A 27476-nucleotide genomic window follows, 5' to 3' on the forward strand; every position below is an offset into this window, starting at 1 on the left:
AGATCGGATCAGTTTTAATCTGTGATTCCTGAGGATGTGGACAAGCTGCTTGGGGCGGTGCGGCCTACCACGTTTTTTCTGGACCCTTGCCAAACTTGGCTGTTTCTATCTTGCAGGGAGGTTGTTGGAGGTGGCCTAGTCAATATCATAAATGCATTGCTGAGGGAGGATAGGGTGCCTCCTTGTTTGAAGGAGGCAATGGTTAGACCGCTTCTTAAGAAACCTTCACTGGATCCCTTAGCGATGGATAGTTATAGGCCAGTTCCCAATCCCCTTGGTTGGGCAAGGTGATTGAGAGGATGGTGGCTGACCAGCTCCAGGCGGTTTTGGAGGAAACTGATTATCTAGACCCATTTCATACAGGCTTTAGAGCTGGCTATGGGGCTGAGATGGCCTGGGTCAGCCTGATGGATGATCTCTACTGGGGAATCGACAGAGGGAGGGTGACTCTGCTGGTTCTTTTGGATCTCTCGGCAGTGTTGGATACCATCTACCATGGTATCCTTCTGGATCGCCTGGGGGAGTTGGGGATGGGGGGACTGATTTGGGGTGATTCTGCTACTATCTCTTGGGGAAGATTCCAGATCATGGAGCTTGGGGACAGTCGCTCCTCAAAACAGGAGTTGTATATGGAGTACCTCAGGGCTCCATTCTGTCACCAATGCTTTTTAATATCTACATGAAACCGCTGGATGAGGTCATAAGGAGATTTGGTGCTGGGTGTTATCAGTATGCTGAAGACACTCAAATCTACTTCTCCTTGTCATCTTCATCATCAGGAAATGACATTCATTCCCTAAATGCCTGCCTACAGGCAGAAATGGGCTGGATGAGGGGTAGAAAATTGAAACTGAATCCAAGTAAGATGGAGGTGCTTATTGTAGAGGCTCAGGATTTGAGGGATGAGAGTTAGATCTTCCTGTACAGTTACACTCCTGGACCCAGGCCTCACCCTGGTATCTCAGGTGGAGGCTATGCTATGGCCAGGAATGCTTTCTACAACTTTGGCTGGTTTGACAGCTACATCCATTCTTTGAAGAGGACGACCCCAAAACTGTGGTTCATCAGCTGGTAATAACCTCTAGGCTTGACTTCTGCAATGCACTCTATGTGGGGCTGCCTTCGTATGTAGTTCAGAAACTTCAGTTAGTTCAAAATGTGGCAGCCAGACTGGTCTCTGGGATAACCTAGAGATGCCATATTATGCCTGTTTTAAAACAGTTGCACTGGCTGCCAATATGTTTCCGGGCAAAATGCAAAGTGCTGGTTATTGCCTTTAAAGCCCTGAATGGCTTAGGTCCGGGTTATCTTAGAGAGCGCCTTCTTCTACATGATCCCCACCACAGATTAAGGTCATCTGAAGAGTATTGTCTCCAGTTACCACCGGTACGTCTGGTGGCGGCTCAAAGGTGGGCCTTCTCTGTAGCTGCTCCTGGGCTGTGGATTCCCAGCAGAAATCTGTAGTTTGAGTTCACTACTGGAGAGCCCTTAAAACCTGTTTGGCCTGGCCTTCCAGGGTTTTAAAAACTGTTTAAAATGTTTTAATTGTTAATGGTTTAAAGCTGTTTTAAATTGTTCTGTAAGGATTGTTTTTAAAGGACTGATTTGTGGGTTTTACTTTTGTTGTTGTGCACTGCCCAGAGCCATCTGGATGAGCAACCTTCACCAATCATGAGACTCACCTCAATAAATTAGATGGGGACGCAGAAAGCAGGGCCAAAAGGTAGAAACCAGAAAGTGGGAAGGCAGGGCCAAAAGGTAAAAACAAAGAGCAGAAAAAGAGGAGCGGGGGGAAAGGAGAACTCAAGAGGGGGAAATCCAGAACCTGCATGCCCCCACCAAACAAAACAAATAAGCTACTAGAGAAACTCAAACTTACCAGTAGAGGCAGCCAGCAAATCCTCCAAAGCACTGAGCTTCCTCCAGCCCCTCCTCCGCGCCTGTTGCTTCCTTCCTTGGTCTTATTGGCTGGAACAGCCTGCTAATCAAGCTCCAGACAGTCTGATTCCTAAGGGGCACCAGCCTGGCATCGACCACTCCAGGAACTTTAAAATGTGTAAAAAAAATACACTGCCTGGTGGCTTCAGAGTCTGTATTTTCTACCTATTTTTAAGTTCCTAGAGTGCTATAAAGATATAAAGGGAAGGAAGAAACAGGCAAGGAGGAGAGGCTGAAGGAAGCTCAGTGCTTTGAAGGATCTGCTGTCTGCCTGTACTGCGCAAATCCCATGTGTGATGCACAGAGTCCACAAAGAAGTTTGAGTTTGTCTGGTAGCTGGGGGGACAGCCACTCCTCCCTTTACCAAAGAGCCACCTCTGCACTAGAATGATCATTTTATCAAAGCAGTAGTGTTTTTATTAAGTCTTTAAAGTTAAATAAGATATATTAGGATAGTAAGATAATATTTGAATTGGCCTTCACTTGTAAGAAAGTTCCAGTGAAAACCATGGAACTTATTTCCAGCTTCCAACACATGGGACTAGATTCAGGTATTGATTACCTGCCACAAAATAAGTTCTATCTGAAACTTTTGGCACAGTGAAGACAAACTTGAAAGGATTCCTCAGGCTTTGTTTGGAAACGTATTGCTGGAAAGCAGCTTATTCCTTACTGGACTTTGCACATCTATTGTTTCTAAAGATCATCATCATACATATATACCCTTAAGAACATAACAGAAGCCCTGCTGGATCAGGCCCAAGGCCCATCTAGTCCAGCATCCTGTTTCACACAGTGGCCCACCAGATGCTGCTGGAATCCGCAGGCAGGAGTTGAGGGCATGCCCTCTCTCCTGCTGTTACTCCCCTGCAACTGGTACTCAGAGACATCCTGCCTTTGAGGCTGGAGGTGGCCTTTAACCCTCCAGCTAGTAGCCGATGATAGACCTCTCCTCCATGAAGTTATCCAAAGCCCTCTTAAAGCCATCCAAGTTGTTGGCTGTCACCACATCTTGTGGCAGAGAATTCCACAAGTGGATTATGCGTTGTGTGAAAAATAATTCCGTTTGTTGGTCCAAGATTTCCTGGCAATCGATTTCATGGGATGACGCCTGGTTCTAGGGGTCCCCTTCTTATTAGGGATGTATATATTAAATAGTATCCATTTAAACTGTTAAAACCATTTTAATTTAAACTGGTTAAACTAATTTAACCATTTAATCATTCACAACTCAGCTTTTGAAAAAAACAAAATGTGAAGGAGGCTCCAACCCTATTTCCTCACACAGACCCCAGGTGGCCAGCCCACAATGCCTCCTCCTCAGAACAGGAGACTGGCCTTATTCTCTGCTCAGTGCTACTGACCACAAATGGGTCAGTTAGGCTAGGCTAGGCTGGTCCAGACATGAGCCCGGTCAAAAGTAAGTGCCTCCACTACCCTCAACCTGGTTGATGTCTAGGCCAGCCCTGCCCAATCTAACCCCAATCTCCCAGCCTGCCTTCCACAGGCTGGATCCTACCTCAGCTCATCCTCAGCAATAAGGAAGGAAGATGGTGTTACTGGCTAACTCCCCCTACTCTCATAAATCATAACATCAGTAAAACATATTGCAGTAAATGGTACATTTTGGTTCACTGTTTATATTTTACATCCCTAATAGGGACTGTATCCTCTTCAGCAGATCTCAAAGTATGTTTTAGATTATATTCAATTATGTTTCGCCATGCTTTGAGAGTGTGTGTCAAAGATATAAAGGGCAGGAAGGCTCCTCAACCCCATCCCTTGATTTCATACTGGCTTTTTAAACTTTCTGCATCTATACAACTAAAGCAGGGACGCACAGATCAAACATCCTGGTGAGCTGGAACCATCCATGACTTGATAGGGAGAGCTAAGGTCAATTTTCAGCATATTAATTATTAGACTAAACATGATTTAAAAATTAATGAAAGCATAGGGCAGAGGGTTGGAATCAGGGAAAGGCGAGGGGAAAGAGGGTGAGGGATGATGTTAGTGGGCTCTGACCCAGGAGCAGGATTAGCCAGGTGGGTGAAGAACATCTGGTCTCAAGTGGACAAATGTACTGAGCTGCTGCTACTTGTCACAGGGCAAGCAGAGAGCTCTTCATGGCTGCTGCTATAGCTGCAGGACTTTCCTTCCTGCTGTGCAGCAAAAATGTTCCTGCGGGCTGCATCTGGCCCCTGGGCCTTATGTTGTGCAAACCTCAACTAAAGTAACAACGAACAAGTAAGCCAGGAAATAGACAGTACATGTATGGGCGACGTACATGTACTGTGATGTACAACATTCAAAGAGTCAGTCTATTCACAATGCTGGCTAAAGACTCAGAAGCTGTTTGGGCAGTTATCAAGCTGCTTCAGTTTCTATTTCAGAAGTTTAACTCACCAACTGAAGGATGTCTTCATCTTTTGGCATAACACTAAGTTCCAACGTGGTATCACTGTAAAGAGGAAAGAAACATATTACTATGCTAATTTGACTGGAGATTTACTTTCTGGAGAATATGTAAAAGATTTGATTGACTATCTAATCATTGGCTCCTTTTTCCAACACCCAACATTCGAAACAAATTTTATTGTTCTTACGTCTCTCTTTACTACAAATGGATCCCCATTATTATTCTTCCATAGCAAAAGCCATCAATTCAGGCTGCTTCATCTTTAAAAAACAAACCAACAACTACATTGAGATTGATTTATGTGCAGAAAAAAGTAGCATGCATATTTTAACTTGCAATGCATGGCATAATTGTTTTTACTATCACAGGTATGCAGATCAAGCTGCTGATATGCCCCAAGTTTATTCCATCCATCTACTAACAAAGGGGAGGGAGGAGAGATACTTGTGCACTTTTCATTCTGCACATTTTGGTCCTATATGGAGATTGATATCTCTGTAGATTATTGCATATATGGTGAGTGGCTAAAGGATATGTGTTTCAGATATTTCCCCCCTAAGTTGTACTATTCAAAGAGGAAAACTGTAATCCAAAACAGAGCAGTGCCAGTAGAACAGAACCACTGCCTGCTCCCCGAAACCCTTGCCAATTGTCAAGGGACCCTCAGCAACGCCATAGTTGCAGGGGGGAGGGGGGAGAGCCAGAAACCAGGAGAAGCTCCACTAGTGAAGGTGGTGTTTCCACTTGGCTCTCTCCTATCCCCCTACAGCTGTCCATACCGCAGCTCACGGCATTGCCCGGAATCCCTCAACAAACGCTTTTCAGGAAGCTCGGCGGGGCTGCCTGGGAAGCAGGCAAAAGCTGTGCAGACTCTGCACTCCATGGAGCGTCGCCCTGCAGGTGAGCCCACATGTACGTTCTGTACAGAGTGCATTACGAGACTAGAACATTAATTGCTACGACATTCTCATTAAGGATGTTCTCGAAGCGTTTCAGCACCTCTATTTCCAGGCGCCGAAACACTATGAGCTGCCCCATACAGATTGTTTTGGCTAGGGACGAGTGGGCACTTTAAAAGGGAGGAAGGCAGGTCTTACCTGCCCCTCTGTTATACCTTCGCTACCCCTGCCCCCCGTCGCCCCAGAGCAGCGCTGTTTGTATCAAGCAGCTGGACTCTCTGTTTGCCCGGCTGCATTTGCTTAGAAACAGGAGGTTCCCAATTCCCAGCAGGAAATGGCGTCTGAGCATGTGCGGACACTATCTTGTCAAAATATGCCCCTGCTGCTGAGCCAGCAGTAGAGCTGAGTTAGTTGAACTTTTCAGCAGCACCAGGGCTTTGCTAGTCAGGATGGTCAGCCAGCATATGTGCATCACTTACAAGTTGTACCAATGCAACTTTCTCTTAATCAAAATACAGTCTAATGCTCCCCCCGCCCGCCAACATTATACAACAGTCAGCTATTGAAACAAAATTTTCCTAAATAAGTGTATTCCTCCAGTGCTTAGTCTAAAGTTTTACAACTGAATTTCACAGCACTAGCATTTTAAGGCTATCAACTTTCAACAGTTCACAGAATAAAAATCTAACATATGCCAAGTCTTTATAGAAATTTTATAAACAATTTTCTTAACACCAATAAAAATGTAGGCAATATCATCATATAATATATTCCTTGAAATGTTACTCATAGAATGGAAGCGACAGATTGAACATAATATGAGGTACAGTCCTATGACTTCTTAAAGATTACTATGTAGAGTATTGATCAAGCATATAACCTCATTTTAATTTCACATCTGTTGCTCAGTCAAAGTTGGCTCAGTATCAAAAGAGACGGAAGGTGGGGAAAACTCACTGTAACACAAACCATAGCAGAACAGAGCCATACATTTTCAGTGGCTGAGATCCAGACTAATGCTACACCAATGTGCCAGATTTTTCTGTCGCACAATGAGGGACAGGAGATTTTCAACAATCTTCCCCTCTCTCTGCAGCTGCCTGTGTCTCCCAAAAGTATGTCCTTGAGGTTTGCAAGGCCTCAGGGACTCAGTTATGGGTGGCACAGAGAACTTTCTGGGGAAAGGGAGATCAGCAAAAATCACATCTCCTCCCATGCATATACGCTGCTGAAGCAAGAATGGCGCTTCTACCCACATGCCCCCTTTGCTTGCATGTGCACACATTAGTCAGGACGTCAGCTAGGACTTGCAGTCTCTGTCTTGAAAATTTTAATGGCTAGATGGTCAGTTAATTGGTACATTTGGAGAAAAACCCTGTGGACTATAAATGCTAATCTGCACTACACTGAGATTTACTCAAGAGTCCTTTTCAGTTCAATTCATTGCAATAAGTGTTGTCAACAAAAGAAGAATAGCCTGGATTGCGGGAGTTCGTTTAAGAACTGGAAGCAGGATAGATGACCAGCCCTGGACTGGGATTGAAGTTGAGTGAAATGCTATTTTTTGTCATTTCCAACTCTGTTCATCTGTGGTGATCATCATGTACAGATAATCACTGTACTATATTGTAAATCATGAGTCAATGAGCCTTCTCAATTTGCAATTTATGTGGAATTTCAAGTTGTATGATTTATAGATTTCTTACCTGTTTTGAATTAAAGCAATTACTTGTGAATACGTCTTCCCTATAACACTTTCACCATTCACTTTTATAATTCTGTCACCTACAGTAAGAAAAATGCACAGTAGAATCAAGAACGCAGGGCAGTTTCAAAGTTGTAATAAACTTTTTCCAGCTGAATATCCCTAGGAAGTGAAAGTGTTATACACATATGTATGTATGCAGCCCTACTGATTTGTAAACAAGAGATGGAATAAAACCAAAATACACGTAATAATCCAAACCAAAAATCAAGTTATGAATTCACCTGATTGGTTTTGATTTGATTTACATAGCCAAAACTAAAAATTGTGCTGGAGTTGCAAATGAAAGAAAATCCAGAACTCAGATTAATTTTGGTCTCACTTCAGGCAAACACACAGAGCAGTGTCTCATTTCTTTTGTTAAGCTGGTGAGGCTGGAAATGTTTGTAGAATCCACATAAAGCTTTGATTTTGTTTGACTATTAAAAATATTGACTTTTATTGATCACACACCCCCAATCAAATATTTCAGTTCAAGAACTTGCAGCTTTTAGGAAAACCTTTGAGATATTTCTACAACACATAACATTGACATGACATACTTTTCTAGTTTTGTTTTCTAAATATAAAAGTTAAATAAACATGCCAAATCATATCACAATCTCTTTAGAGCATCGGAAAGTTTTCTAGAAAACTCACATCACTGGCCATTCTCATTTCTTTCTTGATTTTTATTGCAATGTCCAAAGTGAAACTTAAAGAGACATCACTATGGATGAGATCTGCAAGCTTGGGAAAACATTTAGTGCTCCCAGACTTCAATGCATGCAAGGACAACACATTATAAGGGGAGGAGGAGGAAACGCTTTTCTATTTCTAACATATACAGGTCATTAAGTTTAAAAACTGATAACAGTGGTTTATAACAGCAACCATAAAAAAATCATACAACCCCAAACTTTACCATGAAACATTTCAAGAAGTGCTGGATGGGTAGAAATTGCAGACAAACTAACATTCCTTTCTGTCACAGAAGCAAATCCTTTTTCTCCTGAGCAGTTTGAACATTCTTGGCTCATCTGCTTTGGTAATCTGGAACAGTGTGCTCTGCACACAGCTTTATTACCTACTTTCCATTTGTGGCATACTTGTCAGAATTGTACAATATGCCCATGAGTGTTGTAGAAGGAGTAGCAAAGGGGAAGCAGTCCCCTGTCCTGTCCCATCCCCCGGACTGAGCCAGCCCCATGGAATTCAATGGGGCTTACTCCCAGGTAAGTGGGTACAGAATTGCAGCCTTTGCCCTTCTGCCTGGAAAATGTCCTGCGGATGCCCATCGATATGCCTCTCAGGTTGCTTGGTCATTCCCCCTATACATTCATTGGCACGTCTCTATTTTTGCCAGTGAATGTCAGAACAGCCCTGCTGGATCAGGCCCAAGCCACTTCTAGTCCAGAATCCTGTTTCGCACAGTGGCCCACCAGATGCCTCTGGGAAGCCCACAGGCAAGAGATGAAGGCGTGCCCTCTCTCCTGCAGTTGCTCCTCTTGCAACTGGTATTCAGAGGCATTTTGCCTCTGAGGCTGAAGGTGAAATGTTGAAGGGCATGCATCCACATCATCACACCTGCTCAGCAAATCAGACACTTCACCACCACAAGCACAATATATGCGACCCTCGTAGACCACGGTCCCGGCACTCGCAGTTTTGCATATCTGCAGTTGGGTCATAGGGACCCAGGTTCTTTATTAGAGTGGTGCAGGCGCGTAACAATGATAGGGCAAGGGGAGACAGTTGTCTGGGGGCCCCACTGCCTGGAGGGGCACCCCAGAGGCACCTCATGTGACTCCCCATTGCCCCCTGCCCAGCCCCATAGCCTCTCAGCCACTTGCCCTCTTCGCCGTCTCTCCTGCTTGTTCTGCTGGCCCGCAATCGAAGCAGCAGGCAAGCTGCCAAGAGCTCCTTTTCTCCCGCCTCTCAGCTGATCGGCGGGTGGGCGGGGCTTCCACGGAGGCCTCCGTGTAGGCCGCAGTGAAGCCTGAACTCGAGTAGGGCCCAAGCCAGCCAGGAAGGAGGAGGCAGCCAGAGTGTTCTCTGCAGCAGAAGACCCCTTGCTGCCCTGCTTAACCCAGACCAGCATTTGCCAGGTAGAGTGTGAACTCCTTTTTGTGGTTACCTTTCCCGACCCCCACCCCCCATATATAGGGATCTGCTTGCCATAGGGCTTGGATATGGGGGGGGGACCGAGAAGTCTCTGAATATTTATTTTGAAACAGCTTGGAAAATTTGCTGACTTAAAAAAAACTATCTAAAAAGTCCTATAAGTGGCTTGTTTCATGGCAGAAAATTGCAAAAACTTCTGGAACAGTATTTTATTAATTTTATTTATTCATTCATTCATTTATAAATGCACTTATGTTCAAGTTGTTTTGCAACCCAGAAGGTCTGAGTGAGAACTGTGAAGCATGTGTGGTGCTTTTATTTTATTTTTCTTGTGTGTGAACTGCTCCCCAATAACTTGCAGGGACTTCAGGGTAAATCTGGCCAACATGTGAATGCAGCACCTCCATTCCAGAGGAGATGTGTCTTAAAGGGCTTTAAAAGCCTCCTGTGGAAAACCTTCTGCAATCAAACTTGACTGAATTTGTTCAGAATTCTGGGAAAACAAACATAGGCTCACCCTGCATGGTTGAAAGTCTCCTTTGCTAATCTGCAGCGAGGGGCCCATTTTAATCATTCATCTTTCTAGTGTGTTCTAGGCATTAAAAGTAATACAAATGTATAGTACTCAATGTATATCACTATATATTGTGACGTGTGTGTGTGTGTGTATTCAGTGAAATGTATTTGCAGGCAGCATACTTATTTTGGAATATCAGACTTAAATCCTTGGGGGCCTGGGGTGTGCGGAGGCCCTGGACTTTGTGGGGGGGGGGCCCATTTTAAAATCTTGTCTCTGGGCCCACTCCAACCTTGCTACGCCCCTGGAGTGGTGAAAACAAAGTTACTTTCGCCTATCTGTGTTTCTTGAGTGGCCATTTTGTGGCTCTTTTCTGCACGCACGTGCACACACACACCACAATCAGAGGATTTGGAAGTTTGGGGGCGCTTTGCTGGAGAGCAGGGTACTGTGCTTATTTCTGCTCTCCTCTGCTTTTTCTTGTGATTTTCAGCACACTTCAGTGTGCTTAGGAACCTATTTCCCCAATCCCCATAGGGTTAAGATTTCTTTATTCACAGTTTCATTATCCGCTGAAATAGGTGGGAATGGAACCCCCGCAAATAAAGAGGGGCTCCTGTACAATATACGAGTAGATAAGTGAAAAGTACCTGTGCATAATCCGGCTTCAAAAGCAGGCCCTCCTTCTTTAACCTGTTTAACAAAGATTGTATCCATCGGCTCCAATCTGTTCCGTGGCTTCCCTGAAAGGAAAAAAACCACGGACATTTTGATATTGATTACTCTGCAGAAACTTAAGATGTGAGAGATTAATTATGCCACATTCATATTAAATACTGGGATTCAAAATAACTTTTAATTCATTTAGCAAGCAGAATGTTAACATATGTTCTATTTAAAGCTAAAGAATGTGAATGCTTTATGGACAGATTAAAAGGTTTTGGATGGTCTTTGTAAAAACACACTGGTGCTGCTCTAGCACAAGAGAAAAAGATGGGTGGGTTGTTGTTTTTTCAGAATCTGAATTATCTTTCCTTCCATTTGTGATGAAATGCAGATCTCCACCTTAGCTCAAAAATGTCTTACACTCCACCTGAGTGCTCTGAATGTGGGACATTCCTCCCTTTTGTTAATGAATAAGGACAGTCCTTGATTTGTCAGGATTTTGATTTCGAAGGGACAGAGCCATCAAACTGCCCTCCTAAACCTTTTTTACAATAGGTGATCAGCTCAAACCAGACCTGCCTTTAGATATGCAAAGAGGAGGAACCTCCAGTTGGAGAAAAAAACTCAACCTGGATTGGCCTAAGACCAGCATAGACCAGAAATACCACCTAAGGCCAGAAATACACTGGCTCTTTCCACTGGATTTTTTTTAAGGGGAGGGTGTCACCCATCATTTGGTCACCAGTACTGTCATGAGTTGCCAATAACCAGGCACCACATCACCAGCTGCTACTAGTGTCCAGAAAGGGAGATGCTGTAGAGAGTAATGCTCTCTCAGCCAAGGACCTGCCTACTGCTAGACTAAGGTAAAACTCAGTGCTAGTTAGTTAATGTTTTTGTATTTTATGTTAGTTACTGTTATGTTAGTTAATATTTTTGTATTTTCTTTTAAATTCCTCTGTGCCTTTCTTTCCTCCCAGTTTCCCCTATTTCCCCCAACTGTGTGCAACCCCTATTTCTTAATAAATGCCATATACATAGAAGTGGCTTCAGCCTGGTTTAAAAGGTTCTGGAGGGTTATCTGCAAAACTATTCCCCATGTCTCATAAGGTCATGTGCTACAGTGAGTTGTTTTTAGATTAATATATTGTTGTCTAGTGCTGGTTTCTGTGGACTCCAGCTGTACAATGCCTGTAAGTTCCAAGTCAGATAGTTTTAGGTTGTTGAAGCCATGTCAGTGGCTTCAGATCAGTCTTCAGCTGGTGGCAGCCAACCTCGAGAGAGCAATGTGCTCCTAAATTGGGATCAGAGCAATAGTCTAGAGAGGGAAGGTGCCAGGAAAGCATAGAGTAACCCCTGGTCTGTCACACCATTACCTGAGGGTCCTTCAAAGGCCTCGTTGCAAATATAATGCATTGTATGTGCAAAGAGAGCAGAATCTCAGGCTCACATCCTCCCACCTTCTCTCTCTTCCTCCTTTCTGGGGACGAACCCACACCATTCCTGTGGTTTCCACACCATGATTGGCTCTAACTAGCTATGGCTGTCAACAACTATGGAAATATCCTCAAAGGTGAAGTACTCTGAGTGTATAACAACTGCTTAGGGTAAGGGGCGGGGCGGGGCGGGGAGATTGTAATGGACATGAGCATTTGGTTCCTGAATCTGAAACTAATGGATCTATTATTTTACAGCATATGTACTTAGGAAACAGAAATCTAGAAATGAAAATGCAAAAGGAACTAATTCATAAGCAAGATCTGGAGAAGTTTAATAGTCTGTCATTCAGTCACACTTATTTCCAAATGCTGCGTAATGGAAAGTATATCGCATCTACAAATGTCTAAAACACCACCTCTTTTCATCAAGAGCTGTGTAATAATGTTCAGTCCACTGATTGCACTGGCTTAACATTCCTATTGCTTTAGAAAAGCTTACTAACAAAAACAGAAACTTTCCTCTTTCAGTCAACTTCATCGGAAAACACAAAGGTCCACTTTCACAACCGATGATTTATAAAGCAAACACGCAATTCAAGTCCCAACAGCAAATGTTCACATTTCCTTAACCAGTGGATTTCTATACTTCTCAGTGGGGGGAAGTAAAATTAAAACTTGGATAAAAGAACTGTGTTTTGGCACTGTCCAGCGATGCCGGGAAGAGCATACGCTAGACTATGGCGTTTACTAGATGAGTGGTGGGAACATGAAATGATCACAGTAATACGAAAAGAGGGGTGGGGACCACCCTTGCGCTTAAGTGAAACTACAAACAGTTTGTGAAGTTCTGGCCAACAAAAATACAATCCAGTAAAATCTAACCATTATACATCGAGACTAAGATGATAAAGCATGACCACTGGGAAATGAATGCCGCAATAAAATAGCAGTTCACATTTAATCAGCACTTATTCAAAATGCCTTTGATAACAGGTTTTACCCTGGTTGTTAAGCTAGGAACCAGCCTGGTCACAATGGCTGAAACAAAGCACAACCTTGATCCAGATGTCCTAGACTAGAAATGGTCTGTATCCAGCACTCAAGGATCACCAACCCTCCAGAACTGGCCCAGGTTCTCCAGGAATTGGCATCAGTCCCCAGGAGACTACTGAAAACAATCCAGGAGATTTCAGTGGCTTGATATTGTGAAAAACATACTTGCGGGGGTTGGGGCGGGGGAAAATCTACAGGAACAATTGTAGTCAGACTTCTAAATCCTGATGTATTCTTTAAAATACAAATATGGTACCAAGGAAAACTGTATCTTACATTCAGAGTAAATTACAACCACCAGGTGATTTTACATATCTTCCTAATAGAATTAATTACTCCAAGAATGGGGAGATAGCTCACTGGAAGAGCATCTGCTTTGCATACCGAAGGTCCCAGGTTCAGTCCCTGGCAGCATCTCCAGCCAGGACTGGGAAAGACTTTTGCCTGAAACCTTGGAAAGCCACTGCCAGTCAGTGTAGGCAATATTGACCTAAATGTTCTACAAGGCAACTTCCTAGTCATATATCTAAGCATTTCATCTGGTTCTCTGCAACAACATTTTCTGTAAAAAATTATGCAATAACTAGAGAAGAAGGAAAAATGGGTTCAGAGAGTACATGGTCAAAGACTAGTTAAAGCCCAGTGATGGAAGGCTTCCCTAAAGGGAAGATACATGCAACAAAAGTAAAATAACCCTGTCATCAGAATGAGATCAAGGCAAGTATTTATTATTTATATAGTTCCATCTACATACACTCACTGCACATCAGATGAGATAACACATTCCAGCCCCTAGGGGTTCACAAGCTAAAAACAGGCACAATAGAGGTAAGGAAAGGAAGTTGAGGCAGGGTAAACAGAACGACTATGCAATTATTTAATGTATATGTATTTAAGCTTAGTTTTAGTAGGGTATGGGGACTATTATTTATTAACGCATAAAGTGCATATCCAACAGACTCTGATTTATCACAGCAGGATATAGAGACAGAACTTTGGAAGACAGAATATTGATCATAAAGGCACAACCATGCAGAAGCATTTGTATAAGGATTCTGCAAAAAAAAAAAAAGCAATAGATAATATTTTATACGGGCATCACTTATTGTTAAAGGAGACCAACATCTGTCACAAACATCATGACAAAAGTTTCAATGTTCTATACTTTTAAATGAAGTGTATGTAAATCAATACCATTTTTAACAGCCTACAGTAAAATAGATAAGTCCATCTGAATGAGTATGATCTTTTGAAGAGCAACTGCACAACACAAGTGTTAAGAGATACAATAAGATCCCAAAGGAATGGTGGGTAGCTAAAGTCACTATTAAACAATTATTTAAATCACACTTCCTGGTAAATATAAAAAGCACCAACTCATCCACCACATAATGGCTTTAGTTTTGGGTCTTCCCAAAGCTTTTGGGGGGAAAATATTTACATATCTGGCAATATAAAAATATAATTGATTGATTGAATAATAAATTGAATGAATGAATGAAGCAAGCAAGCAAGCAAGCAAGCTTCTTTTAGCTGGGTCTTCCCATACCATCTGGATGGTATGTAATAACACATACACATCCCAGGCAACTGCGAGATAAAGCATGACAACCACAATATCTGTGGATGAATCTCAGGAATCTGCTTGAGACAGTGCTGTTTTGTGCTGGTTCCAGTCCTACCTTGGAGGAAAAGTCCAGAAGGTGCAATTTGGGTCTAATGTGTATTGGTTTTTTAATTTATTATTATTATACTAGTATTTTTAAGCCCGTTAAAATAACGGGTGCTAGTAGGCCAGTCCTGGCGCCGCCGTTTCTCTCCCTTCTGGGTTGGGTCCGGTTCCGTCGCCGCCATCTCTTCCTTTCCTGCGGCTGGGCCGGACCCGCCGCCGCCGCCTCTCCCTTTCCTGCAGCCGGGCCGGTCCCACCACTGCCGCAGTTCCCCTCCCCGCGGCCGGTCCGATCCCGCCACCGTCACCTTTCCCTTTCCTGCGTTCAGGCCGGACCCGCCGCCACCGCCTCGGCTTTCCCCGCGGTAGGGCCGGTCCCGCCGCCGCCGCCTCTGCCCTCCCCACAGCCCGGCCAGTCCCGCGGGCGCCGCCTCCGGTCTCCCCGCAGCCGGGCGACCAACCCGCCAACATGGCCGCCTGGTGCCTGTGGTCATGTCTCCCTTGGCGTGTTCTGGGCATGCACTCCGCATGCCCAGATCAGCCAAGGGAAACACGGACGCAGACACCAGAGACACGGGCGCACACGCAAGGGCTTTATTATATAGGATGATTAATTATGTTTGCAATGAGAGACTGGTAGGACCTTGCCCTCACTAGATAGAAGGGACTTGGGATACGAGAGGCTGACACAGTCCCAAACAACAAACTACTACAACAAACCGTTCCCCCATTCCAAAGTCTGTTCCAGTGATGGGGAGGTTTTTTAGACTGCTCTGTATTGGAGATATTCCTTCCTGGAATGCAGAACATGTTCTTCCTTGCTCAATCAGAAAGGTATTGGGCTAAGGAGAGGTAACATTTTCTTCATGTTTGCCACATCCATATAGGGAATGCTCAGTAGTAGAGCACTTACTTTGCACACAGAAGGTCCCAGGCAATCCCCGACATTTCCAGGTGGAGCTAGGAAGGACTCTTGCCTGAAACCTTGGAGACCCACCCACTGCCAAAGCAGACAATACTGTGCTACATGAAGCAATGGTCTGACTTCGTATAAAGCAGCTTCCTATGTTCCAGTGTTCTCCCTCCATGACGTTTTGCCACGTGTTTTATTTAGTTTTAGAAATATCTAAGTAATCCCCTTTGCTGCAGGCCTTAAAATTGACTATCTGTCTATGAGGTGGCATTTATATACCACCTCATACAAATGTCTCGCGGTTTACCAATAAACAATAAAACCAGAATTAAAACCAACATTAAACCAGTTAAATATTAAAAACACATTAAAACAGTTTAAAACAACCAGTTAAACAGCAGTAACAGTAACCATAAAGAACCAACTTACAGCTGATCAAAGGCTTGATGGAACTAATGAGTATTGAATGATTTTTTTAAAAACCTGCTTGAGATGGGGAAGCTCTTACAACAACAGGGAGTTCATTCCAGAGCCTCAGGGCAGCTGTAGAAAAGGCCTCACCCTACAAACAACCACTTTGTATATAATTGTGCTTTGGCAACGTACTATATGCTTTGGTAGTTTGTTGGTTCAATTAAAAAAAAAATCTTGTCCTAAAAAAAATAATCTTGTCCTAAGTCGCCACCAGATGAGCTGGGGCAACTGCAGGCAGACCTCTCCCGAAGGTCTTAATAAGCAGTGGAGATCCTGAAGCAGAAGGCACTCTCTAAAATACCCTGGGCCCAAGCCATTTAAGACTTTATAGGTAATCACCAGCACTTTATAATTTTGCCTGGAAACATATGGGCAGCCAGAGTAGTGCTTTTAAGAGAGGAGTAATGTGGTCTTTTAGGGTTGCCCCGGAAATCAACCTGTCTGCTGCTTTGCTACTCGAAAGCTCTCCTGTATGGAGAGGAGAGCTGGTCTTGTGGTAGCAAGCATGACTTGTCCCCATAGCTAAGCAGGGTCTGCCCTGGTTGCATCTGAATGGGAGACTTGATGTGTGAGCACTGCAAGATATTCCCCTCAGGGGATGAAACCCCTCTGGGAAGAGCACCTAGGTTCCAAGTTCCCTCCCTGGCATCTCCAAGATAGGGCTGAGAGAGATTCCTGCCTGCAACCTTGGAGAAGCTACTGCCAGTCTGTGAAGACAATACTGAGCTAGATAGACCAATGGTCTGACTCAGTATATGGCAGTTTCCTATGTTCCTATGTTCCTGTAGGAGGATCTGTGCTGCATTTCTTTGTTCTTGTTGAAGTCCACCCAGGAAGGGGGTTAACCTTTCCAGAATAAAGTGTTGTAATCTTGCCAGACAAATTTGATGGTTAGCCACTCTCAGGAGGAGACTCACCATAGAGTGTATTCCTATTCCTATTGCATCTATGCCTATTTCTTCTTTATCCACAGATGCTGCCAGAAGTCATTGACGAGACTTGGACTGTGAGGATTCAGTGACCACTGAGTTAGGTATAGGTGTTTGGTAAAGTATTACGAGTCTTTTTCTGCACCTTGTACATGTTCTTTAGTTTCTTAGATGTCAGAGGCATAGAGGCTGACTTTTCCCATGCTGCCTTAACAATGTGAGACAGTGTTGGAGCCACTGGTAACACCCCCATGTTCTGGGAGTCAGGCTGGATTAGTCCAAAGATTGGATACTCCATTGGGGTTGATTGCTGTTGTATCTCTAGCCCCAAAGACGATGCTATACACAGGAATTGCTCAGTGCAAATTTTTAAGTCCTCTGATGGGGTTTCACCCAACAGGTCTTCAGCTGCTTCCTCCCCTGCAGAGCTAGGGGTTTCTTTAGGCATGATAGGCACTGCTTAGTCCAAAGCCACCTCCAGGGAATTTTTGGTTTCATCCTCTGGAGAATTATTGGATGGTTCAGAAGATTGTGGTAGAGGTGGTAGCTGACCATCTGGATGGGCAGGCACCGGTGAATTAGGAGGTAGGACCAGTTTCTCTTGTGATGCAGGCCTTCATGGTTTTGTCCCCATATAGTCAGGGGTCCTGTGAGATGAGCGTACCTGAGAGGATCTAGAGGAAGATCTAGAATGAGTACAGGATCTAGAACTGTGACAATGTCGATGAGAGCCATACCTTTCCCCTTAGGTATGAGGTGGGTGGGTAGCTAAACAAAAATTTATTATACATGTATAAATTTATTTATTTATAACAGATAGATAGATAGATAGATAGATAGATAGAAGCGAGGCTCTGGTGCACAGAATTCATAGCAAGGATCCCTGTATCATGGTTTAAGTCTGTAATAATCCTCATCTTGTCAAGCGGGTTTCTGCCCACTTGACAAGATCATCTGAGGGGACTCTGCTCTGGGTGCCGACAATGAGGGAGGCTAGGTTGTTGTGCACTCGGGACAGAGCCTTCTCTGTTGCTGCCCCCAGGCTTTGGAATGCTCTCCCAGTGGCCATTCGCTCCTCAGACTCCGTCACAGTTTTTAGAAAGCTGGTTAAATCTTGGCTTTTTATCCAGCGTATGACTGGATGACTGTTTTATTACTGCTTTTGTGTGTTTTTATCCATGTATAGTTTTTTGTATTTGTATATTATATATTTTAATATCAGATTGTTTTTATATTTTTATCTAAATACTTTTAATTCATTTTATTATGTGTTTTAACTTTTGTAAACCACCTTGTGATTGTTTTAATGAAAGGCGGTATATAAATCTAACAATAAAAAAAATAAAAAATAGATAAAATAAATAAAAAATAGTCCCAAGCACCCTGAGATAAGTGGGAACTACAAGTGTCAGGAAATTGGTATCTATGCCAGTCCTGATGCCTGCAATTCCTATCATAATATGTGCACCTTAAGTGCTATTTATGTTTAGAGTAATATCGCTGTGGAAACCCTATGGGGTAGAGAGGCAATCCCAGTGAGTCAGGAACGGAGGGACCCCTTTTGCTCATTCAGCTCACTTCAGAATCATCTGAGTGGGCATCAAGGTCCGAGAAAAGTACATAGGGTTGCTCAGGGCTGTCGGATCTGTATGAGCGCCTTGGAGAGGGCAGTTGAGGCTGATGTTCTGGAGAGAACGGGGTTGGGATGGCTGGTTGCTCTTCCCACAGATGCTGCTTCTTTTTCTTCTTAGGTGGTTGTTCACCTAGCGCAGCATCAGCCTCAGTGGCAGAAACTGGCCACTTCTTCCATCACCTTTGCCAGAGTTGTGGTCTGCCCTGTCCCTGTTACCGATTGAGGCTTCAACTGGGTAGCCTACTTTAGCTCAGTTTTATTGTGCACTTTCTGTTTAAGGTGCAGCTTAGCCACCCCTTCCGAGACTGAAGCCGCGCTTACACTCAGCTTTGTCAGCTGGTTGGAGCCTGAGGCTCCCCTCGAGTCTGAGAAGCCACTGGTGGTAAAGGGGGCAAAGTTGACAGGGTCAGAGCCGACGGTAACAGTGGCTGTTTCAGGGGTGGTATAAGGTTGTTCTCAGCTGACCCCGGTACCAACAGAAGTTACTTCACAATCGATCGCACCAGACCTGGGCTTGAGTCGGGCATCTCACGCAGCTTGTAGATTGGAGCCTCCATCTGATCAGTATTTACGGGCACCGGCATAGAGCTTGGATATCATGTCTACGTTTGTTTTAAGCACAGCCATGTTAGTAATTGGCAGCTGTATGTGCATTTCAGAGGCACTCAAGGGCTTAGCACTCGACACAGAGATACTCGCTTGGAGAGCATTTTCCCACAATAATGCTCCCAGTTGGGACACTCTATTCCATCAAGCTTGCTTAGTAAATGCAAGATAGATCTTGCATAAATCTGCTCAATGGCTCTCTCCCAAGCACAGAAGACACTTGGTATGCCCTTCAGATATAGGGATCTTTGAGTGGCGCACCACCAATCTGCACACCACTTAAAAGGTGGGACCAAGAAAAAACAAAGACACTAATGTAAAGATAGAAGACTATAACAAAACAAAACAAAAACCCTACAAAAATGTAAGAGAGAAACAAAGAATGGGGTTCAAACTTATCATTTTCTCAAAAGGCAAAACAGAGGAAAATTCCGATGACCTTCTCAAGCCGCAGCCGATGCAAGACTGAGGTTGGGAGGTAATCTAGCCACTAGGGGGATCATTTTCTCATTTTTTTCCCCTCAGGACCAGGCTTTCTCTGTGGCTGCCCCAGAGCTTTGCAATAAGCTTCCTGCTGAAATAAGAGCTTCTCCTTCTCTGTCTGTTTTCAGGAAGAACCTCAAGCCTCTCCTGTTTTCTCAGGCTTTTAATTAGAATTAATTTTAATAATTTTAAAAACTTGTTTTAATAATTATCTTATTATATTGTTTTATTGTCATGTATTTTAATTTGTGACTTAAATAAATATTTTAAATTTTGTACACCGCCTAAAGATTTACATATCAGGTGGTATAAAAATATGAGAGAGAGAGAGAGAGAGAGAGAGAGAGAGAGAGAGAGAGAGAGAGAGATGAAAAGTGAAGCTCTGGAATGTTCCTATTTCCTGGCTCTGCACAGATGCATACCCCAAGTATGATGCACAGAGACCACGAAGAAGAACTGAGACAATAATTTAGCCTAAATTTGTTTAACTTAACATTTGTAATAGATCATTCATCTGGCCCTAATTATTTTAATGATAATGCATATCAATAGTTCATATCCTCATCAGCTTTTGTTCTTCTATTAAAAAGAGAGAAAACTTCTTAAGTGTAATTTTCTAGAACAGGTTGAGCTTTATGCTTGAGAGAACATTAATCTCTGCACGACCCACTACAGAAAAAGTTAAGCGTTCTTTTACCCAGATTTCAATTCTATAGTCTTCAGGTATAATGTGTCTTACAAAATATATACTCCGAAATAAGACCTAAATAGGTCTTATTTAACAGAATAGGACCTTGTTCTTAGAACAAGAATGAAGAATTATCGGGCGGGGGGGGTGTTATTTATATGCTTCTATGCCAGGGGTAGGCAACCCTGGTTCTCCAGCTGGCCCATAACTCCCATCATCTCCAGCCACAACATATTGTGACTGAGGATGATGAAAGTTGTGGTTTAGCAACAGCTGGAGAGCCAAGGTTGCCTACCCTGTTCTGTGTGATTTTAGTTTTTCAGCTGATTCAGTGGCCCACATCCAGACTCTAACAAACTGTGTGTGTGGCAACGCTGCATGCACACACTTTTATCAATCTCTCTTTCCCTCTGTAAACAACTGTAACACCCAGAAATATGTTCCTGAGAGCTGCATAGCCCTCAGCGACGTATTTTCAGGAGACAGTCTGCTACAGAGGGAAGGGGTGTGGTCAATGAAAATCACCCCTCCCCCATAGCATGTGCTGCTTGCTAGTCTGAATGCTGGCCAGTAGGTCTAGGAATGTGTTTTCACTCTCCCAACAGTTTGGAGGAATCTGCTTCCTTGGTACAGCTCTCTCCACTCATCTTGTCAGATCCCCATGTGCTAGGAAAAGTGTGAAAGGACAGAAGTTCCTCCTCTCTGGCTTATTTTAAATATGGGGCAGGATGGTTGGGAGGGGGCCTACAGACAGATGGGGAATTTTGCAGCATTTTATATACAATTGGGTACAGAAAAGGGGGTGAACAACAACAACAAAGAATTTTAACTCACATTATGTTATAGTAAACCACCCAGAGACGAAAGTTTGGGGCGGTATACAAGTTTGATTGAGAAATAAATAAATAAATAAATAAATAATCTCACCTGTCCAAAAATACCACACAAACTTTAGGGCATCCAGAATATTTAATGTCTGGATGCTTCATTAAGAGCAGAAAAATCTATAATTAGACACTTAACAATTTAATTTTCTGGGGAACAGAGCAGCTACAGAGCAGTCTGTAAAGAAATACAAATTGACTGCAGCAACAGCAAAGATGAGGCTTAGCAGCTCACATGGCATGAGCAGTGTTCACCAATGAAGAGGAAAAGAGGAAATTGGAATGATGGCAGTTGCCATGGATACCGCTACACAAAAATCAGAAGACAAATAGGAAGGAACCGGAGTATCAGAACACGAAACGATAAGTGCCAAAAATATCTTGCAGGGATTAGATTCTCTACTACAGTTAATATGCTACTGTACAAAAATGAATCTCTTCCCCTGCTTAAGTGGAAAACTATGTACATATATCTAAGGTTATCAAAGCAGCAGTGATTATTAAGCTGTGCCATCTCACAAATCATATGCGAGCAATTTATCTTCAAGACTAGAGCAAAAAGAACAGCTCAGTTCATCGTTCAAATGTGAAATGTAGCTATCCATCTGACTTTGTACAGAACATAGTTTTAATAGAAAAAAATTCATCCTTCACATTATTTCGATCCAATAATATAATGAATTTTCCTTCTAGAATGTAAGGCTCAAAAGACAGAAAGCCAACTTCCAACTTGTTTCTTAAAAACATAAAAGATGGTGCCATACCTAGTCTATGCAGATAGATCAATACAACAATATGAAAACAACCCGCCACATTAGCCACTGTGGGGGCTGGTGCAGCAAAGGTCCTAAGACAGTGATCTTTACTACTTCTCAAGCAGCGGGCTAGGGGCCACTTTGGCAAAAACCTTTCAGGGTGGGAGCTATTTCCCACAGTGCTAACCTCCACACATTACTGTGCTTTTCTCAGTGCTGAGAGGGCCCTTTAAGAGAACCAGAGCAATTCTGGGGGAAATTATGGGACAATCCAATAGATTATAATAAAAAAGCAGGCTGGATGAAAGAAGTCAAAAAATGTAACCAACAAATGCAAGATCTAATAATAAGTGAAAGAGCAAAGAAAATTAAAAATTGGACTGCACCAGGCGATGATCAACTGCATGGCTTTTGGCTTAAACACACAACAAGCCTTCATAAACAACTATCAAAACAGTTCAATCACATTTTGCAAGGAGGTGATATTGAACAATGGCTAACAACTGGGAAAACTCATCTCATAATGAAAGACCCAGAAAAAGGTGCAGTTGCAAGTAATTATAGACTGATAACCTGCCTGCCAACCATGTTCAAATTATTAACTGGAATAATAGCAGATGAAGTGATGCAACACTTATTAACTAACAAACAGCTTCCAGTTGAACAGAAAGGAAATTGCCCAAACACCAGAGGCACAAAAGACCAGCTGCTGATTGACAAAATGATTTTAGAAAATTGGAAGAGAAGAAAAACAAATCTAAGTGTTGCATGGATTGACTACAAGAAAGCCTTCGACTCATTGCCTCACACATAGATACTAAAATGTTTAGAAACAACTGGTGTCAGCAAAAACATTCAGATATTTATCAAAAAAGCAATGAGCATGTGGAGTACAAAGTTAACAATCAATGGCGAGACACTTGGACAGGTTAGCATTAGAAGAGGCATTTTCCAAGGGGACTCACTATCCCCTCTGTTGTTTGTAATCACCATGACCCCACTTTCACAAATACTAAACAAAACAGGCCTCGGATACCAAACATCTAAAACATCCAGTAAAATCAACCATCTGCTGTACATGGACAATCTGAAGTTGTATGGAAAGTCCCAGTCAGAAATTGAACCACTGCTAAACACTGTCCATATATTCAGTAGCGTTATAGCAATGGAGTTTGGACTAGACAAGTGTGCTGCATTAATAATGAACAGAGGGAAAATAACAAAAACAGAAGGAACAGAACTGCCCAATGGAAGCAACATCAAGAACCTGGAAGAGAAAGAACATTACAAATACTTGGGCATTCTCCAGGCTGATAACATCACACACGCTGATGTTAAAAGAAAAATTGGAAGTGAATACATCAGGAGAGTTAGAAAAATCCTCAAGTCCAAACTCAATGGCGGGAACAACATACAAGCCACAAACACCTGGGCTATACCTGTTATCAAATAAACTGCAGGAATAATAGACTGGACCCAGGCAGAGTTAGAGACGCTATATCGTAAGACCAGGAAAATCATGACCATCAATCATGCTCTGCACCCCCGCAGTGATGTCGATAGGCTATACCTCCCTCACAGCTCAGGTGGAAGAGGAATGCTGCAAGTCCATCAAACAGTAGAGGAGGAGAAAAGAGGCCTTGAAGAAGATATCAAGGACAGTGAAGAAGATGCACTTCAAATGGTCAATAATGAGAAACTATTCAACACCAATGAAACAAAGCAGGCCTACAAGAAAGATCAAGTCAAGAACCGAGCAGAAAAATGGAAAAATAAGCCACTGCATGGTCAATATTTGCACAATATAAGTGGAAAATCAGACATCACCAAGACCTGGCAATGGCTTAAGAATGGCAACTTGAAGAAAGAAACAGAGGGTTTAATACTGGCTGCACAAGAACAGGCACTAAGAACAAATGCAATAAGAGCCAAAGTAGAAAAGTCAACAACAAACAGCAAGTGCCGCCTTTGTAAAGAAGCAGAAGAAACAGTGGACCACCTAATCAGCTGTTGTAAAAAGATTGCACAGACTGACTACAAACAAAGGCATGACAAGATAGCAGGGATGATACACTGGAACATCTGCAAAAAATACAAGCTACCTGTAACCAAAAATTGGTGGGACCATAAAATTGAAAAAGTTGTAGAAAATGAAGATGCAAAAATATTATGGGACTTCCGACTACAAACAGACAAACATCTGCCACACAATACACCAGATATAACTGTAGTCGAGAAGAAAGAAAAACAAGTTAAAATAATTGACAAAGCAATACCAGGGGATAGCAGAATAGAAGAAAAAGAAATAGAAAAAATCACAAAATACAAAGATCTACAAATTGAAAGGCTGTGGCAGAAAAAGACCAAAGTAATCCCAATGGTAATTGGCACCCTAGGTGCAATTCCAAAACAACTTGAAGAGCACCTCAATACCATAGGGGCCATAGAAATCACCATCAGCCAATTACAAAAAGCAACTTTACTGGGAACAGCCTATATTCTGCGACAATATCTATAACAGCAGCAACAACATTGATAATAAAATTCAGCCATCCCAGGTCCTTGGGAAGGACTCAATGTCTGGATAAAACAAACCAGTCAATAACACCTGTCTGACTGTGTAAACAAGAAATAATAATAATAAATATTCAATGGTGTTTTTAAAACTTTAACAAGTTTTTAAGACAAAAAAGCTACTATAAATTTTTATCATTGTTGTCAGAGAAATAGAAATGAAAGTTGACAGGAATGTTCTCCAAATATGACTCCATGGAGAGAGTGCAGCCATTTGTTCATTATTACCCTCCCTGACCCTTTGTTCTGTACACACACAAAAATGACTGCAATTTTACCCTAATCATTTGGGAGTAGGCATAAAGAAGGAGCAACAACACAGAAAGCTATAAGTGCAAGAATGCTTTCACCTATTTTCCATCTCTAGAGGGGCAGACATTGCCAAACATGACTATGGGCATTTGCCCCCTAAGATGGTACCAATGGCTAATATTTGTGGGCCTGGCTCATGGACTGCTTTCTTTCCACACACACCTTTTCTAAAAGTCACATTGTTGTTGTTCACATTTATTAGTTTTTGAGATCTACCATCCTTAAGCAGTGACATTTCTTTAGAGACTGGCAGGAAATTAAATCTCAAACACAATGCCTTCGACATACCCATTCCACATTATTAAATTCATTACAAACAAAACAACGGCTAGGACTATGACACCTAGAGCATCAGATAAAGCCTTTTCTAACTGATGTTAACTTTATAGATCCCTGGTCAACACAGCTGTTAGATTATTAAAACAGAAGACGAAAACAGATTGAGACTGGCCCCAAATGGTTGGACTAGACCAGGGAATCACTTTGTTTTCCAGCGTGCCCATTAGCCATGAGACCAACATGTACCAAACGGAAATTTCTGAAGGAAAATCTCAATTTAAGGCTTAAGCTATGGGTGTTTTTCCCACCCAGCCACCAGCTGGGGGCCCCAGCTTCCTGTACTAGCAAGTGAATTGTGTTCTACTCCATTTACAAACGACATAGGATGTTGCCAATTTCACGATCTCTTTACAGACTGGAGGTGTCATAACCTGACCTGTCACCAGTTCTACTCCCAGTAGCAACTCTGAGCCAGATACTGTGGTGACCCCCACTCTGGATCCTACCAGTGTGGTGGAATGGGTTTGCCAACATGTCAACAGTGGTGGCTAGTTCAAAAAACTTCAATTTCCCAACAGAGGTGGGTGCATCCCTCCCCAAAAAAACAGCATCTCTCACATGAGTGCAGACCAGCCATGGTGGATCCACACATTTGTGGGTGAAACTGCTGAGTCTTCACACAGAGAAGCTCAGTTTTCTGTCAACAGCTTCAAATTAATCTCAACTGTATGCAGTCGGACAACTTTTCAGGATATTCTCATATTCATACCCAACAAAGTCAAGAGCTATATTGGTAGTAAGGCTGCACATGTAAACACAGTACTCCCCTAGCAGGTTTGGTAGTAACAGTCATGACTAGTCACGATGTTATTTACAATTCGCATAATCCCCAGCCAAAGGCCATTGCAGCTGGAGATGCTGGGAGTTGTAGTCAACAACACCTGGGAATCCCTGTTTACAGGAACACTGGTAATTACCTCTGCCTGTATTTGTTTCTGCATCAGGCTGGTTGGATGCAACCTAACTATAGCTACTACATTACATAAGATTAACAACCCTGCTGGATCAGGTCCAAAGCCTAGCTAGCCCAGCATCCTGTTTCAAACAGTGGCCCACCAGATGCCTCCGAGAAGCCTACAGGTGAGGGCATGCCCTCTCTCTTGCTGTTGCTCCCCCGCAACTGGTATTTAGAGGCATCTTGCCTCTGAGGCTGGAGGTGGCCTAAAGCTATTGGACTAGTAGTCATTGATAGACCTATCCTCTATGAATTTGTTGAAACCCCTTGAAAGCCATCCAAGCTACTGGCTATCACCACATCCCATGGCAGAGAATTCCATAGATTAAATACGTGCTGTGTGAAAAAGTACTTTCTTTTCTTGATCCTAAATTTCCTGGCAATCAGTTTCATGAGATGACCCCTGGTTCAGAAGAAGACCAGCTCTCCTCCCTCTTCTGCACCTTTTCCAGTTCTACAATGTTTTCCAGTTCTACCATATCTTAAGATATGGTAACCAGAACTGAACACAGTACTCCAAATGTGGCTGCACCACAGATTTGTATAAGGGCATTTTGCAAGCCAGAGGTTGCAAAACTGCCACTGGCATGTTTCCTAGACTATGGGAAAACACCTATATCAGGCAGCAGTGATATAGGAAGGTGCTGAAAGGCATCATCTCATACTGTGCGGGAGATGGCAATGGTAAACCCCTCCTGTATTCTACCAAAGACAACCACAGGGCTTTGTGGTCGCCAGGAATTGACAATGACTTGACGGCACACTTTATTATAATAATAGCATTTTTATTTTCAATCCTCTTTCCATTGTTCCCTAGCATGAAATTTGTCTATTTCACAGCTGCCGCACACTAAGTCGACACTCTCAACAAGTTGTCCATTACAACCCCCAAATCTCTTTCTTGGTCGGTCACAGATAGCTCAGACTCCATCACTGCATATGTGAACTAGGTGTTTTTTGCATCAATATGCATCACTTTATACTTGCAAACACTGAACCGAATTTGCCAGTTTGTGGTCTATTCACCCAGTTTGGAGAGAACCTTGTGGAGCTCCTCACAATCTCTTTTGGGTTTCACTACTCTAAATAGTTTAGTGTCATCTAAAGATCTGGCCACCTTGCTGCTTACCTCAACTTTTAGATCATTTATGAATAGGTTAGAGCACTGGTCCCAGTACAGATCCCTGGGAAACCCCACTTCTTACTTCCCTCCATTGTGAAAACTGTGCATTTATTCCTACCCTGTTTCCTGTCCTTCAACCAGTTACCAATCCAAACATGAATTTGTCCCCTTATTCCATGATTGCTAAGTTTACTCAAGAGCCTTTGGTGGGGATCTTTGTCAAAAGCTTTTTGGAAGTCCACATGCCTTTTGACACTCTCAATGAACTCCAAAAGGTTAGTGAGGCAGGACTTGCCCTAGCAGAAGCTATGCTGGTTTTCCTTCAGCAAGCCCTGCTCTT

General features: G+C 42.9%; 1 protein-coding gene across 7 annotated transcripts in view; it reads right to left on the reverse strand.

The window, feature by feature from the left end:
• The window catches only part of ARHGAP21 (Rho GTPase activating protein 21), a 178803-nt gene that overhangs the window by 65430 nt on the left and 85897 nt on the right, over positions 1-27476 (reverse strand). For all 7 annotated transcript variants that reach the window (XR_008309651.1, XM_053260664.1, XM_053260665.1 and 4 more), the window contains 3 exons: positions 10292-10384; positions 6963-7041; positions 4345-4399 (listed from right to left, as the gene is read on the reverse strand). Coding sequence is in view for 6 of the 7 variants with exons in the window: in XM_053260664.1 (XP_053116639.1) it covers positions 4345-4399; positions 6963-7041; positions 10292-10384 (227 nt within the window). In the remaining variant the exon portion in view is untranslated. The remainder of the gene's footprint in view (positions 1-4344; positions 4400-6962; positions 7042-10291; positions 10385-27476) is intronic.

Source organism: Hemicordylus capensis, chromosome 6 (assembly GCF_027244095.1).
Source record: "Hemicordylus capensis ecotype Gifberg chromosome 6, rHemCap1.1.pri, whole genome shotgun sequence".
Taxonomy (NCBI): Eukaryota; Metazoa; Chordata; class Lepidosauria; order Squamata; family Cordylidae; genus Hemicordylus; species Hemicordylus capensis.